This window comes from Pagrus major, chromosome 21 (genome assembly GCF_040436345.1).
Source record: "Pagrus major chromosome 21, Pma_NU_1.0".
NCBI lineage: Eukaryota > Metazoa > Chordata > Actinopteri > Spariformes > Sparidae > Pagrus > Pagrus major.
The window spans coordinates 27334275-27351863 of NC_133235.1; the positions used below are offsets into that span (position 1 = coordinate 27334275).

At 39.9% G+C, this 17589-nt stretch overlaps 1 protein-coding gene across 1 annotated transcript in view; it reads left to right on the forward strand.

Moving 5' to 3' along the window:
- The window catches only part of clstn2a (calsyntenin 2a), a 149728-nt gene that overhangs the window by 128679 nt on the left and 3460 nt on the right, over positions 1-17589 (forward strand). The window contains exons 10-14 of the mRNA XM_073491698.1: positions 3032-3194; positions 13142-13308; positions 13856-14004; positions 16909-17114; positions 17258-17425. Of these exons, the coding sequence (XP_073347799.1) occupies positions 3032-3194; positions 13142-13308; positions 13856-14004; positions 16909-17114; positions 17258-17425 (853 nt within the window). The remainder of the gene's footprint in view (positions 1-3031; positions 3195-13141; positions 13309-13855; positions 14005-16908; positions 17115-17257; positions 17426-17589) is intronic.

Consider the following 17589-nt stretch of genomic DNA (forward strand, 5'->3'; position numbering starts at 1 on the left):
TGTCATTATTAATAACATATGCTTGAACTCATGTGATATCTCGATCTGTGTACAGTACAGGAATCGGAAAACAGACCACGTTATACTTTAACTTTATTTACGTTTTTTAGATAGCCAGATGCTACTCTCTGACTTTAAATGGTGAAGTTCAGATCGACTAGCGGCCTTAGAAAAAAGCAATCCAGTTAATAGCACACTAACTAGTTATCTCGGTTTTTGCTGTTAGATGCGATGACCTGTGGGAATATCTGTCTTATCACGCCGGAAAGGGTGAGACACTACCTTCTAAATCGAACATCCCCGGAGATTCCTGGTTGCTCCTACAGAGGTCTCAATCCCATTAGTATATCACAGCTTGAGTAAACTACTAATGTGTTTGTGTGTGTGTGGCCACTGAGCCTGAGAAAAGAACTCTAACAAAATGAAAATCCATCTAAACGTTGAATCCGTCCCTGCTGTTCTGCGCTGTGCATCTCAAATTAGCAGATATTCTCCTCTTCAGCGCAGATAAATTGTTTGCTGTTAATTCAACCGAATCCTTCACAACAGACTGATTACAGAACAACAGATGCTGTGGCCATAAGACGAGCAAGAATAAAGTGAAGACTTCCAAATCCCTTAAGACTTTACAAGTTGGGAAAGTTGCCATAGACATTAAAACTGTGAATATCACTTTAAAAGGTAGTGCACTCAAAAGGCAGTTTAAGTGGTTTGAATTAAGAGTATTTGCATGTCTCCCTGTGATTCTGATAACAGGCTCTGTGGCTTCATCCAGGGTTGTATGTGTCAGTCATCCTTTGGGCTGGTAAAATACAGAAAGCGGTACTTATTTCTGTTTAGCCATTTCACAGCATATAACATCTAGGACGCAATATGATGTGAATCTTCACAGTGTACCCTGGTCACTTGATGTATAAAAGTTTCTATCTTACATTCGTCCTTTTCTATACCTGTTGATCCTGTTCAGGCTGTCAGTGGATTGGAGTCAAGCTTGCTACATTTTCAGCAAGTCACCAGCCAATCACAGGGCAAATGCTGCATTCAGGGCCAAACCATCTACCTTAAAAACAACTTCTCAAAACAAGGCAGTGAGGGTTATTCTGAATCTCCTCTTGAGAACTTACCTTGACCCTTCTCATTTAGAGATCCTTGAGCGGTTGAAGGTAAATCAAAGAATCTCTCAGATCCAGTTGTGGATTCTGCACACGATTGTGCCGTTTGTCAATACCTCAAAAACTATTTTATACAGATGAGGGATATTCACAGCCATCCACAATGGGCACTTCCACTGATTTTGTTCCACCAAGGCAAAAGAGGATCCTGGGGAAGGAAACTTTTTCTGTATTCAGCGTTGAATCTGTGGAGCAGCTTGGGATGTTTCAGGTTGCTGCTTAAGAATTGGCTGCAAAGTTTTGTCACATGAGGATATTATGTCCGGTAAAAAGGTGTTTTTCTTCATTTTATTTTCTAGGTTTTATATTGAGGTAGCCTAATTATTTTAATTATGTACAGACCCAGACATATATGTAATCCCTGTAGCAGCTTTAAGTCTTAGATGTGGAAATCCTTCCCATCTTTTCCCTTCCATCCCACATGAAGTGAACTCAGAGTGAACCTTACCTGTCTGTCTGGAGCCGCCCTGTGTGGGGTTTAGTTTGAATATTTTGTATGTGTTACTCTGAGTTGACTGTGCAACTCACTGAACTACATTGACTTGGGATGGACTTGAATTCAGGCCTCAGGTTATCACTTAAAGAGTAGATCTGAAAAAGTAGTATGAAGTCTTTTGTGGCTCCAGAGGAAGCTACATGTAATCTGATACAGTAAATTGCTTCCAGTGATGTCACTTATTGGCTAAGTTGCATTGTGGGCAATGTAGGGACCTGGTTTTAAAAAGCAGTCCACTGATCTTGCATTGCACCCCAGACTGCTGGACTCTTTATGGACAGTTTACAAACAAATGATCAGAATCGATACAGAGAAATCACCTTTTTCATTCCACGCATTCTTCTTCCCTGTCAGAATCTCGCGCCTACATTACCCACAATGCAACTTAACCACTGAGCAACATCACTAGAGGCAATTTATCAAATTACACTCAGGTTCCTCTGGAGCCACAAAAGGTGTTATACTACTGTTTTCACATATGTATTGGTGCTCCCCAAGACCTGTAAACTTGCTTTAATGTGTAAAATCGGTGGAGTTAATATTTGATTATGCTCCCCTGCAGCCAGTGATTTGAGTGCAAAAGCCACGAGAAGCTGAACAGTTTGTCAGTTTATTAGTTTGCTAGTTGATTAGTCTCCAGTCAATAAATCATTTTCTCAGACAAATTGCCAAAATTTCACTGGTCTACCTTTTTAAATGCAGGGATTTGCTGCTTTTTTGTCTTAACGTGCAGGTTTAACAATAATGAAAATAACTGAGTTGTAGCTCTAAAGTCAAGTGAGCAAAATAGCAAAAATGTTTTCAGCGTATATCTGTGGCTCGGGTAGGGGGACAGTGTGGGTGTGTGTTTATCTTAGGTTGAGAAGCAGGAGGATAGAAGAGAGAACAGGATGTGTCCTTGCAAGTTCTCCAAATAATCAAAGAAACTCGGTTCTTCCACAGCAGTGTTTGTCACTCATCCGGTGCCTTTAATGAACAGCTCATTAGACGAAAACCTCATTAGCTATCTGACGACAGGGAGCAAATGATCCAGAGATGAGGGGAGGAATTTTTGTTGTGTCGCTCTCATTGAAGGTAGAAAGACGGGGGAACGTTTAAGGATGCGCCTACGGTCTCGGCTGCATGATTGGAGTAAACATCATCATCTTCATAACAGCTTCCCTATAAACATAATCCTCCACGGAAAAATGCTCCTAACCTAAATAACACCCCCAAAAAGGAGATGTAGTAATGTATTTTTTAAAGCTGCCCCATTTTCGTGTATGTGCAAACCAAGACCATTTTCTTATCTGCATTATAAGTGGACACTTAGCCGAAAGTACTGCAGCTTAATAACACTGTAACCTCTCTCTCCCCTTTACAGATCTGTGACAAGGAGTGGCACTATTATGTGATTAATGTGGAGTTTCCTGCAGTGACACTATTTGTGGATGGTGTGACCTATGAACCCTACCTGGTGACGGATGACTGGCCGATCCACTCCTCAAAGATTGATACACAGCTCACTGTGGGCGCCTGCTGGCAAGGTCAGTGTGTGTGTGTCTGTTTCTTAAAATATACAGCAGCTTCAGAGTAATTCAGAAATGTTTCCACGCCATTAAAGAAGCTGAAATCAAACAGGAACGGGACGCAACAGCTATTACATTGTGTTGCTGGGATTGTTTACAGCTATAGTATAATCTGACAGTTGTTTTATAAGCAGCAGCCTTTTCTGCTTGAGGTTATAGTTTTTATGTGCTCCGCATAAAATGAAGAAATCAGTTATTTATAGGCCTGTTTCTACAAAAGGAGCAGTATCAGTACAGGAGAAACATCATCTTTATTTTCTTCTGTTACATAATTGGTTTATGACTGGTTATAGTTACAACTAATAAATAAACAAAGCAGTAAAAAGAAATTAAAAATCACCAAGCAAGGGAATACTTCCTAGAAGAATGTTCCAGAATCTGTGCCAGGGACCATTGATTTCATTTTTCACGGGAGACGCACACAGCAACATAATAAATCCACTGTTTCACTGGAAATACTCAAAAGTTTACCAAGTATAATTGTCTGATTCCTAGTCATAAATATTTCATACACAATTACCTAGAAAATAAAAAATTCAGTGAGATATAGAGACTTGTTTTTAGATAATTTTCACTTGTTCCACAGCCAGATTTGTTTGGTAACACTTCATTTTACTGGGCCACACATTTCATGGTAAGTATGTGGTGATTACCAAGCAACATATTTCAAATTTCTTTGAAATTAACCCCAAATAACCACAATAATGACCTCAGAATATATTGAAAATTACTCAACAAGCAGTTAATAAATAGCTTCTAATTTCTTTAATACAGTTCCAGGAAACTTTTTCTTCAGCTTCCCCTCAGCAGGCCACTAAATTGAAGTGAGTTTTCCTAAACTTCCCTAACTTGATTCTTGATCATAAAGGTGTAGTTGTCGGTCATTAGCAATTTGTGGTGGCTAACTATAAAAAATTAATAAATAAAAAGTTGGATTGATGTGCTTTAATGATAGAAATTGATGAAAGTGGTTAAAAATGTAGATAGAAACTACACGATCAGAAACCAGTTAGACGTTTTATGGAAATGTATTGTACATATGTGTGCCTGTGTGGATGTGAATGCTTGTTCGTGTTGTACTGTGTCACTTTATTTGTGGAAAAATACAATAAAAACAAAACAAAAAAAAAGTTTTATGGAAATGTAATAAAGAAATTACAAGCTTTTTATTAACTGCTCATTGCAAAACAGCAGAATATTATTATTAAACCATGTTGGGGTGATTTAATTATTCTTTTTGAGGTAATATTTTGTATTTTATTCTGGTCATTCAGAGGTAACTCCGAAGAAATTTTTAATATGCTGCGTGGTAATTACCACCCACTTACCATGTAATTTGCAGACCTGTAAACTGAACTGTTACTGATTTTCTTTGTTACTTATTATAAACAAGAAACACCTTGTATTCATTGATTTCTTTTCTTTTTTAACACATTGTTGAAGTGTTATTTTATCCACTGTCTACAGAGAGCCTTCATTTTTTTCTTTTTCAGGAGCAGTTTTGTTAGAATATGAACCAGCACTGTTGTACTGAACAATACCTAGATTGCCAAACAATAACAGCACTACAAAGAAAGGAAGAAAATAAAGCATATTTATGTAGACTTGTCAGAGTACCTTGATCAGAAAGAAAAACAGGACTGAGGACAGATCAGGAAATTCACTGGAGGTTTAGTAAATTAATGTGTCATGAAATACAATGTATTTCTTTGTAATTATGCAAAGGGGAAAAACCTGTAAAACGATGGCCACATATGGAGACATAGAGAAACTGCATCAACAACAGCAGCCCAAAGATGCTGAAAATTACATTTGAAGCACAGAGAGAGAGAGAGAACGCAGGAGTCTTACTGTTAAGACAAATAAAGAGATTAAGATTTATGCCCCAGGGCTGCGAGCATTTCTTCTTTGAAATGGAGAGACAGTAGCCTAGTGGGTATCAAACAGGAAAATCTGCGTGTCAGTTCCAGCGGCAAGGAAACGAGAGCGGGTAGTGATCACATTGGTATGAATAAGAGCTACCCTGCCGCCGTGTTTACGACTTGAATAATTATACAAAAGTGCTTTACAGGAGGGCAGAATGAGCCGGTCGTGATCCGTTCTGCAGCTTGCCTAAATCACGCTCATAACACTCGCCAGCATCATTCAAAGCTCCAATCCTGATGGCTTTGGTTGCCGTTTAAATTTCTTTTCATCCCATGCCTGATTGCAATTTTCTTTTTGTCGTCATCATTTTCCTCCTCGCTTCATACGGCCCTCTCTTTCTGCCTCTTTCCATGAATCTCTGATTGTGAGAGAAAGCCCTGAAGGAAGGATTAGCTAGAGTGAATGGAGGACAACTTTGCCAGCTATTACATCCCAATGAAGCCGCTTTAAGCTTCACTAAGCCGCAACTGATAACTTTGCAGGCCATTAGCGAGCAAGATTGCCTTTCAGCCTCTCATTTCTCCATCCCCTTTTCCCCACAATCAACAACATAATGATGAGACATGTGGAATGAAAGACATTCAGACTGTACTTTCCTGCCCTGAAAGCAGAAAAAGAAAATGTGTGTTGTCGCCACACAAGGTTAACAAGAGAATTGGTTTGGTATTTGGTTGTTGGGGGTGTTTTTTTTAAAGCAGTTTTCTGCAGCAATAAGCTGTTTTTGAGTTTGGATGGGCAATGTGTGTTTGCCATCTCATTGAATGTGCAACAGGAAAGTGGGTGTTCAATTTCAAAGCAACCTCCACAGCACAGTACACAAATACTTTGTGTAGGCAATCAATAACTGAGGGTAATTTCATTTTGATAATGAAAGGCGTCAATCAACATATACCATCAGTAAGTTTCTAAATTATTTGCTGCTGAAGTAGAGGCACAATGTGCTACTTGTTAGCATTCCTTTAGCACACAGTGAAATAAGAAGATTTAACATCCCAGTGCACCGCTACGAGCATAAACAGCAACTGCTTTCAAATTAAAAGTAATCCGCTAGACCTTTCTCATTTTGACTTGTCAGAGCAGGAGAGGCACAGGTGTGACTAATAATATTAATTATGGCTGTGTTGCATTGAGGTGTCCCAGTAATGCCATTAAGCAAGCAGGTGGAAGAGCAAAGGAAGTGGAGCGAAATGCAGCAGTCGTCAAAGTCATTGGTTACACCTGTGCGTGACAAGTCGCCGCCTTTAGAGAGACGTTTTTGTGAAGAATCTCAAATCTTTAGAATAATGATACGAAATGACTGTAAACACAATGGCCCTGTAAAAATAATCATATATGGCCCCTCTGGTTTTGGTTTTCAGGATGATGTTTCCTGTTGTGACATTCCACTTCCTGGCTTTGTCTCTTTCCCGTCCTTTTTTCTGTTGCACCTGTGTTTCATTTGTTATTCACTCCCTGCGAATTCGAGCCTGTGTTGTTCCCTCACTTTGTTGGTTCGTCTGTTTCCACACTTCAGTCCTGTTTTCACCATGCGTCTGTTCCCCGTGTTCCTGATTTGTTCCCCATGGCTTTATGGTTTGTTCTGCATTTTTGTGTAACTCTTTCTTGGATTCTTCTTGTTGCTTTTTTGTCGCCTGCCTTTTTGTTGTTTGCTATTTTGAATTTTGGATTTGCCAGCTTTAAAGCTCACTCTTTGTTCCTTTTCCTGCCTGCCTCTGTGTGTGTCTTGAATTTAGGTCCATTTTTGCATAAATGTGATAACTTCAGTGGTATTTTTTCCAAATGGCATCAAATCAAAATATGAAAATGGGCATGTTTTATTTAAAATGGGTGCTATTCAATGTTGATTAGCAGGTATTACTTACCAACATAAAATCATAGTTTTACACATATACTTGCATATGTTGTGTATGTGAATCCAAGGTCTGCCGCACATGTGAGGCGTCCTCTCTTCCTCTTTCAATCATTTCAGTCTTCTGAGAAATCTTTAAAAACACATAATATGCATGTCTAGACGCATGCAATCAGTTGGCACTTAGAGTAGAAATTCAATCAAAAAGACAACCTTTCAAAAATGCACTTGCCAGAGAGATAAATAAGTGCAGAATAAGAAGTAATATTTCTTATATTTTGGAGAGAAAGGGAGGTGATTGAAACTTATTAGGAGTTCTCCTCACTCTGCTTTTACTTACACCTTCTGTCATCTTAAAAACAGAGTGTTTACCACGTCTGTTCCTGATGCATGAGGAAGTCTAATGAATAAGACTAATACATTTTGCAGTTTGTGGTTGTCCCACTAAAGAGCACTACTGTGTGTCTAGAGGAGTGACAAATACAAATTTTTTGTTTTGTTATTTTTAATAAAAACAAAGAGCTTTTGAATCACCTTTTATTCACCTATTTTTTTGTTTGCAAATCAGGTAGGGAAGCCTAGGTCTCAACACAGAAATAGCTTCAGCTTTCTAACAATAGCGTATTTAGTTTTATCTGGAAAAAGCACACATCACAGAACAGGTTCTTATGAAGAGCGAAGGTAAAGAGTTGCTCTCAAAGGTTGTTGCTGCATCATCTTATATCTATGGGATGTACTACTATATTGAAGCAATATGTTAATTAGATTTGATAATGACTTAATTAAATAACAGTTTAAAAAAAGTTCGGCAGCACACAAAACATACACAATATATACAGAAATACATAAAGTCATACCTAGACTCCATTATTCATGTGTTAAATCATATTCATTCAACGCATCCTCATCACTTTGTATTAAATGCAAACAGTCTGAAGGAACGCTGGCTCATACGTACAGCCACCAACCTCGGTCAGAAGCTTTTAATTGCTACTCAGATGTTTATAGACATGATCATCCCCCTAACCCAGGACCAGCTGTTCGAAGCTCGCTAATAGTAAAGGAATGGTCATTGCACAGAAAATAATGCTTAAGGTCTGAAACAAACCCTGTTTTGAAACCTGGCTCACACTGGCTTATTTAAGGAGACAATTTGATCTGAGATGTTAGGGGGAGCAAGTAGTTTTTTAACAGATCTGGCAACCCTTCCTTGACAATATCACAGCATTAAGAGGACAAACATTGCACCTCATTGACTTTTATTTTCAGTTGTAAGTGTCTATTTTTATGCAGCTGTATGAACGGATGACCGCAGAAACTAATGAGGAAGAGATTGTTTTTGTTGTTGTCTTTTTGTTCTTTTACTTTCTTGCGTAGTGAGGGGTGTGAGGAAGTGGGCATTGTTCTTGTGTGCTGCTCGTGTTGATGTTCTGTTTCTATTTTGATCTGAAAATATCAGAAAAAATGTTGTTGTTTTTTTTATTTTACAGAAAGACAGAAATCATCAAACTGCACCCACGTACAAACTGGAGCACCAGTGGCTCCTCAGTCTGACTGAGCTCAACTCGGGGTTGGCAAAGGCCAGAATTATACCATTTCCTGAAACGGACTGCCTGCACTCGTATCCGTACATGAGATTTCTTAAAATGGCAGAGCGAGTAGGCACACCGACATTTACAAACATTTGGATGGCACTACACCATCTGTGAGGCAGTCTCATTCCAGTGTTATAGGCCACATTAGGTCTCTGCATGTTGCTTTTCTACAGGAACGCTGCAAGTGGGCAGTATATAGCAGGGTACAAAACTCTCCGAATAAAGCTATCCTCACATTTACCAAACACATTCTGAATTTACGAGCAAGAACATTAGCTGACACATACAGCTTGCGACAATTCAGCCACACATTGTAGTAGTCAGTTATTGCTAAACCTCAACAGTTTTGTTGAGGTTGACAAAAGCCAGAATAACTTATAGCTGTATTATCACATTTATTTGTTTTTGGACAAATACAGACTGATCACTAAGTTTTTTCTAACTTCCCGCTGCCACTCAGCATGTCGCTGATTCTCAGTGTTGCTGTGAGAACTTCCATGTTGTGTCTGTCCGTGCTTTCGTTATGTAATGACCAGAGAAACCACAAGCAAAAGGACTCAATAGCATGCTATTGAGTCCTTTTGCTTGTGGTTTCTCAAAGAAAAACTCAAAGAAAATAACTTGATTTAAAAAGCAATCTTCACTTGCCAAAAATGTTCAGAACACAGGTGTACAAGTGTAGTTAGAGGAAAAGACAGACAAATCTGGCAGCTAGAAGACTAAGACAAGGTGAGGTGAACTAGCAGAGATAAAATAAAATTTGAAAAGAGTCGGAGCATCAAACACTTGGTGAATTGCTGGAACGCTCGACACAGGGAACAAAGACAAACTGGCATTGAAGAGGAGGAACACATAGACTAATGCTGCCTTCCAGATAACGTGGAAATTTACAACCCTGCTACTAGAAAAGTACTATGGAGCGTCACTCAAAGTTAGAAGTCCTACTAGTAAACTCGGGGCAAATCCATCTACCCTGAGCTCACGAAGCAGCGGTTGTCTGACATCACACAATAATGGAAGCACCCATAGGGAGGAGGCACACTTATCAACCTTAAGACCTCAAAAATGGGGAGGATTTTGAAACCCAAGTGGGGATTTGAGTTTCAAAGACTTTGTTTCCTGCTTTCTTGTGACTTTTAAAGAATGATAATGACAAAATAACAAGTATACTGAAACTTTTCTCTGGAAAGAATGCTGAATAATTTGCCCCTCTGGCATGAACAGGTGTTTCATTCACATTTTTGCCCTAGCCCCTTAGAGGGTCTTTGCATGCCACTGCCTTATGTTTGTCAGCCATTGACGTCAGTGCGACCCCAGTGATCGACGGAAAAATCGACATGGCAGATTTCAGAAAACGGATGCTCCTCTCCTTCAAAACTTCTCTCCAGGACGTCTGAAATCCGCTCGAGTATTTCTTTTTTTTTTTTCTCCATTTCTTTATCCATCTGTCACTCACTGAGCAGGACGATGCACGACAGTACAAAAGACTACAAACTGTTTAGTGCAAGTAACAAGATATGATAATTAAAAGGGGCAATGGTCGGAAAATAAAATGAATAGAAGAGAATATAAGAATTGTGACGCTGGGTGGAAACCGTGAGAGGGCATCAAAAAACTTCAGTCTCCAGGGAAAACTGGGAGGGTTTGCAAGTGTTAGAGGGGGTCGGATGTGTTTGTAGACACAGTATTTGTATAAGGCTAGTGAATGCAATACCAAGATACGTTACCAAGTATTCAAGTGTTGTAAGATAAAATGTTTAATGGTATTGGTAATCTTTTTTCGGCCAGTTTTTAGATAACTTTTGGTGTCGTGCAGAGAAGGGCGGGCTATGACACATTATTGTGAAACTTTCCTCAGACAGTTGGATTGTTGGAACTGATTCTCATTTCAGCTTTTTTCCCCCCATTTGTTGTAGTGTTGTTTTTATCCGGTTATTATAAATTGAATACTGTTGGTGCTAATGGTCCTCGGAGAACATGGACCGCATCCTAAGATTGTGCAGTCGATCATCAGCATCATCAGCGTCCACCGTCTGCACCTCAGAGCCCCAGGAGATAAACATAAGACAGAGCAGACTGGTGTTATGATTAAGAAGGAGAAGGAGGGTGTAAGACTGCAAATACTGATAATCTGACTCAAAAACAACACTAAAGTCACTGAATAATTAACATGTTAATATTGTGGCGTAGACAGCCTTTGTGCAGTGTACTGTGAGTCTCATGCTGAAGGCAGTTGTTTGGTGTCTCTGTGACACGATCTTCTCTCTCAGCTCTACATGTATGCACTCCTGTGTGACTCACAGTGACAGAGCTGAGACAGTAGATGCCTCCAGCCCCGCGCTGGCTGGCTGCTAGTTGCTGTTCAGAAGAATATCTGCCGTTACCGTCTACCATTCCCCCGAGCCTCACTGTACAGAATAGTTCAGTACGAGAGAACATCCAGGCTGGGTTACTGTAAGTGGGTTAGTAACCTCAAACAGCAAAATTATTTATTCAACGTTCAGGCACTTTGAAGAGCGTAGCACGGATTTTGTTTAGCTGCAGCAGGTTGAAATACAGCTAGTTCAGGAGTATAAACAATGATGTCGTTTTACGAGCGAACTGGGACAAACGTGTAATCAAATAAACCCTTTTAAACTCTTTTACAATTTGATGCAGATCCAAATAAAAATCCATATCTAGCGGCTTTAAATCTGTTTTCAAAGAAGGAAAGTCTTTTTTCAGTCTTTTTTTTCAGGGATTGAAACCCGCAACTACTATGTGCAGCAATTAATGGGGATTCAGGAGGTACCAACGGTGATTAGGCTTGAAGGGGATTGTTTGGCCTTGGCGGAGGTTATTGATTTAATAATATTATCAAACAATGTTCTGTGTTTGTATAAAGTAAAACATTTTTAATGTAAACGTATAATGTATTTGTCCGGTTTTATTTAATATTTTTCTTGATTTGATTACTATAAACCAAAACCAATAATATTGTTATTATTTACAAAATCCAAAATTTAAGTTGCCAGAAAAGCACAATACAGTTTATTATTTAGACTTTAAAAATGGATCTTAAATCTTCCCAAAGAAGATTTAAATGTGTAATTTCAAAAACTCATATGAAGCCTCTGTGATAAATGTATTTGCCATCGACTGATACAGTGTAGAGTATAAATATAGTCTGACATACTTTCAATTCTGGTGTCATTTTCACTGAGTAGACTTGAACTTCACCCATAGCTAGACCTGGAAGTAATTTGTGTTAAGTGGAATAGACCTATACACATTATCAGAAGTGGTGAATTTGCACCTCAGGGCAGAGCTGGCCGGTTCTGGTGCCATGTATGAAAAAGGATACTTTTTCTCCTGCACATAATGTCGGAGTTTGAATGAATTTGTGACGGAGCTGACCCCACAGACTGCAGCGCTGCGATACCTCGCACACACAGACTGTGCCAATGTGTTGGCTTGCAATGGAGGCTCCATTTATTTTGCATGAAAGGATGTATTTCCCACTACCTCCACTCTCTGTAGCAGCTACACTGCATTTCAGGTCAAACACGAATTATGACATCTGTCAGACTCACACATCATATTCACTGCGTAAACCTGACAGGAAGTGTCAAAATATCTACAGTTGTGCCAAGTGTTGAAAGTGTATCATGAGTATTTCAGACCAGTGTGTATTTTTGTAATGCTGCCTATTCTGTGGTAGCTTTTTGTCTTTTTAATTGTTGCCACCCGCTACCACAACATAATTAGTGAGGGTGTAGTCCTACAGAAAGCAAAATACAGAGACGTGATTATGAGCAGTTCGCGAATGGTAATCACTTTTTTTTCATTCTAGTCAGAATTTACAGATACGTCAGCGTCAATGTGATTCAGTTACATCTGTCAGAACTAGTGTCAGACTTGTTTTTGCATCTTTCTTTCTTACCTCTGTTGTGAACTTTGGGGGGAAAGATAACCTCTAAATTCTTCATAGCTTGCTATCCACTGGGTCTCGTAAGCTCTTTCTGAAGCAGATTCACAGATGTTATTTTCGGCAAACTTTGTGTGCTTTTCCCCTGGAAACATGCATAATACATGTTGTTGTCTCTTTTACCAGGCAATGGCTCTGTAAAAACAGGTTTGAACCCAAAACCACGACCCTGAGACCAGGCCGGTAAAAGAAAACGTTCATGTTTACTTGAGGTCGAAAACAGGGCAATGAGACACATGTATCGAAAAAAAGATCAGGCCGGGAGTCTGAACACACAAAGAAAATGGCTGGACTGCCAAGGCAGAAGCACAATAGATGATCTAGTGAGAAATTGATGGAAGTGGGCCAGTATATAAGGCACTGGGCTGATGGGGAAGTGCAGGTGGGCAGGGGAGGTCAGGTGAAGGTAGGACTTAAGATGATAGAAGATGACAAGGGGAAAAAAGCAGACAAGGAAAATGTGAGACTAGGAATTGGCTGACATTGTGACACTGGTCCTTTTTTTGCCCCATATCTCACTTCTCTTTCCCTCCCTGTGGTTCCCTTGTCTTCTCTCTTCTCCAATCAGGTGGTGAGGTCGCAACCCCGAGGTTTACCCAGTACTTCCATGGCAGCCTGTCAGGTCTGACAATCCGACCAGGACGCATTGAAACCCAGAAGGTTATCTCCTGCTTGCAGGCCTGCAAGGAAGGCCTTGATATTAACTCCCTTGAAAGCCTCGCTAAGGACATCAAGGTGTGGAGAAAATGGAGGCAAACACACACACACACACACACACACTCTTTCAGTATTTCGTTGGTGGGATAGCAACTGCGAACCACCTTAGCAGTAATATAACAGAAATAAACTACTGTTCAGGCTGATTTTTTTCATCCAAATCCACGTTTCCACCGCAGGGACTTGACAGGCGTTCTGTTTTTTACATCCGACACCCAACTCGCCCCCTACGCAGTTAATGTAAGCTGACGCACTGAGTTTGTGTTTCCCTGTCACGCCATTGTTACCGTGGTCATAGCTTGCCTGTTTACTCTGATTACAGACATGTACAATGTAGATTACCATGAAAAGACATTGTCTACGGACATAGATACATAAATATTTACATATAATTTGTATTGTGAGAAATGTTTGCCTAATCAAAAGCAACATTTGCTTTTGAGATCAAAAAATCCTTTGATATTAAAGATAATCTATGAAAACAGTTACAACATAAACACAATTGCTGGAATGTGAATGTCTGGAAGTTTCCTTCAGGACAAATAAAGTTTGTTTGTGTGTCCAGTTCCACTTCAACCCTGCCCAGTCTGTGCTGGTAGTGGAAGGAGAGGATGTGGACAGCATCAACACGGCCATGACCAAAGTCTCCTACATCAACTCTCGTCAGTTCCCCACGGCCGGCCTCCGACGGCTACACATCACCACCACAGTGCAGTAAGTGCAAATGTACACAGATGCATTTTCACTCTTTGACTTCAGTTTTCATTTAGTTTCACATATTCACACTCACTGTAGCTGCACAGTTCAGTCGCCGTCACTGAGCTGGATGAGTTTATGGCTTGAGTTTTTCTGTGCGGTTTACCACCTCACCTGAGGACACACATCTTGGTAGTGATCACATTTTGGGGGTGGGTTGTGTTTGAGGGAACTACCCAGTTGTACCCCAAGAACACTTAGATTACATAAAACAAGGTGGCCATCTTAAACCCAGTCACATCAGCTACAAACAGCCAGAGGAGAGGTGGTTAAAGCACTGAAGGAAGACTCTGTCAGATGTGGCGTGTCTGTCTTTGTTTTTAAGCCACAGAAGTCCCAGTGAGACGGATCATTAGTGTAGAAACTGTTAAATCACTGAACAGGCCAGCTGGCCGTTAAGGACATTAAGCCTTCTGGTGAATGCAGAGACCATCTTGCTAGCATCTCTTTCTCCTTGCTTTTTGTTTATTTTCTTTTTCATTCCTTTTTACTTTCATCTGTTTTCTCTCTGAGTGTCCTTCTGTGTCTCTATCTCTGGATGTAATTTGATTTGAATCGACTTTGTCTACTTTGCCCAAAAACAGCAGAACTCGGGGACGGCGATGCCAGCCGGTCTGTTCGTCCAACATTTGTCTGCAGCAAAAATGTCTTGACTGCTAGCCACATTGTTAAGCAATCAGATTACAAACACTTATATTTTGGTCCACAACAATATATTTTGAAAATGGCTGGATTTCTTTTATATTTTTATATCAAAATATCACACAGGAAACATGAAAGTTCAACAAACAGGTAATAATTGACTTACTTATTAAGGTTTTCTGCTTCCATAATTAGATTAATGTTCCTCTCGTTGCATTAACAGAAACACTTGATTTAACAACATATTTGTACCATATATACTGGAAACTATAAATCCAGAAACAATGTGTTTAACAACAGAATAACTGAGAAAAATAATGTAAATCTAAATATTTGAAACTTTAACATAACTACAGGTATTTCTACTTGCTAATTCTGTAAATGAATTGCTTAATGTTGAGTGACTCAAACAAATTGCTAGCTAAGAATAACCACAGGTCTCATAGCTGACCCGGACCTCCTCATAGCAATAAACTGCATCACATCAAATATAACGTGCATGATTGCATCCGAGCTCTCTTCTCCTTCCTCTTTAAGTATTTGTCCGTGCTCGCTTGTGTGCATTCAAATGTATGTTGTACAGGAGTGCTGGTCCATGTGTCTTGCAGAATATGGTTTATGTATCTGCTTCCGTCTCCACACCCATCCAGCGGCTGTTCGTTTGTTTAGCAGCAAACCCAGGCAGGTCAGATCAGCTCAGACGTGCGCTGGTCGATAAATTGAGGCGAGCTCGAAGAGCAGCAATAGAGGCTGTCTGACTCTGAACAACATTTCTCTGCTCCCCTCAAGATGAAGACAGATGGATCCACCTTCACACTCTGCAGATACAGTATGTTGAATACTGCAGGCAGAGGTGTTGATAGAAGTCCCATTATGCATTGTGGATTTTTTTTTAATTGTTCTTTAAGGTGTGAAGAGCTTTGCGCCTGTGTTTAATGTTCTGACTAGTAGCAGGAGTAGTTCACTGATAATTGCCATGTTAGTGTTTAAAGGGTCGGTGGATGTAGAATTTCAAACAAGCGAAGGCTAAGCTCGCACTTCTTTGTGTATAATGCTTATTTTTAAAGGAGTTATTTTTTCCTTTTGCTGATTTATTTCTGTACGGCTGAAAGTGGATGTTAGGGCTAATTGCTCTCGCTTCAAACTTTGAAGTAATTCTTCACTTCTTTGCCACTTTTAATTTCTAAACTCTCTGCGATTCTTAACACTAACCAGTCTCCTGTGGAAGGGAGGCCTCAGTTTAAATTGGACTTTTTTTTACTTTTATATAGTGATTATGTGAAAAAGGTAAAGTTCAGAAAAGATGGGAATTGTATTACTGTGGGACTTCATTTTGAGACAGAATATTGAAGCAGCTCAGGAAAATAAAACTTCTTCTTTTACCAAATAATTTAAAGTAGAAGAAGTAACATACTCTTCTCCAGAAGTGCTTTCTTGTTCACTGTACTTGATGATAACTTTGAAAATAATAAAGGATAATAAACTCAGGATTATTTCTAGTTGCTTGCAAACATTTGCAGCTTATTTCCTGATCGTAACATGGAGAAAAGGGTAAAATTAGAAAATATTTCACGGTTTTCTTTTTGAGCGTTAAACACCAGCTCATTCAGCAAACTCCAGGAGAGGTAGTAGGTCATCATCACTTACTGGAAAATAAAATAAAACAAGGTCATGCACCTCATCTTGTGCGCTATTGTTTACCGGCAAAAATTTAGTTAAGTCATTTTGTTTTTGTTATTGCTCTTCTAACTTAAGTTGAGGTTAGTTTATTTCGCTTAAAGGCTGTTTTTCATCACCAGTTCATCTTCGCAATCTGCCTTTGTTGAGGCAGTCGTATGCGCTGTTTGATGTGGTCTCAAAAGGTCGAATTTAATCTTGAAATGTCAACTTTATTCTCATGCAAAACACATAGTAGTAGACGTATACGAATGTATTAATCATCCGCTCTGTTAGTTGAAGTGGGCACCAACCAGGATTGAGCAACATTTGAAAGAAACTCAAGTGACAGTGGTTGGTTGTTTACTAATGCTCGAATCTGATCAAACCACACCGTCACAGTCCTGATGAAGCAGTTTAGTGTTGTAGTGTTAAACTCTGTACCAAATATAACTGATTTGTAACTATACTGACAACTACATCAATAAGACAACACAAATCAGCGGTGAAGCTGCCGTCCCATCTCGTAATCTCTCTCTTCTTCTGTGTGTCTGTGTGCGTCAGGTGTTTCGGAGAGGACACGTGTCTCTCCATTCCAGACATCAAGGCGGTGGTGATGGTCCTGCCGCCCAGTGAACCGAGAATCACCATTACAGGATCTAATCGACTCGTCAGGCCTGCCGGTGACCTGCGGGGCCCGCTGGGTGTGGCACCCTTCAAAGAGCTTCACATCACCAGCACCGTGATGAAGGGAGACAGCTTCGGTGGATGTGAGTGGGAGAGGCTGCCTGTGTCGTTAGGATGTTCTCCTGTCATACCAGCCTAACAAAGAATGTATTCTAGATTCCTGTTAAGGTACACGTAGCTCATTTTTTATTTTATTTTTTTTGTCATTTGGTGTCCATGGATACAGTCCGCAGACCAGGTGTGATGGAGGTGATGCATAACCTGGACTACTGCGATGTGCTGGTAATTGGGGACGAGCTGAATCCTGAGAGAGAAAGTCTGGAGATTCGTCACAGTGCTTTGTTGGGAAAACACCTGGATGCCACTAACTCCACCTCTGGGATTTCAATATATGGTAGGCAGCGCTAACGCTCTGATAAGACATCACTAGAATACATCACCTTTATCCAACTTAAAGGGACAGTTCACCCCAAAATCAAAAATACATATTTTTCTTCTTACCTGTGGTGCTTTTTATCCCTCTAGATTAATTTGGTGTAAGTTGCAGCGTTTCAGAGG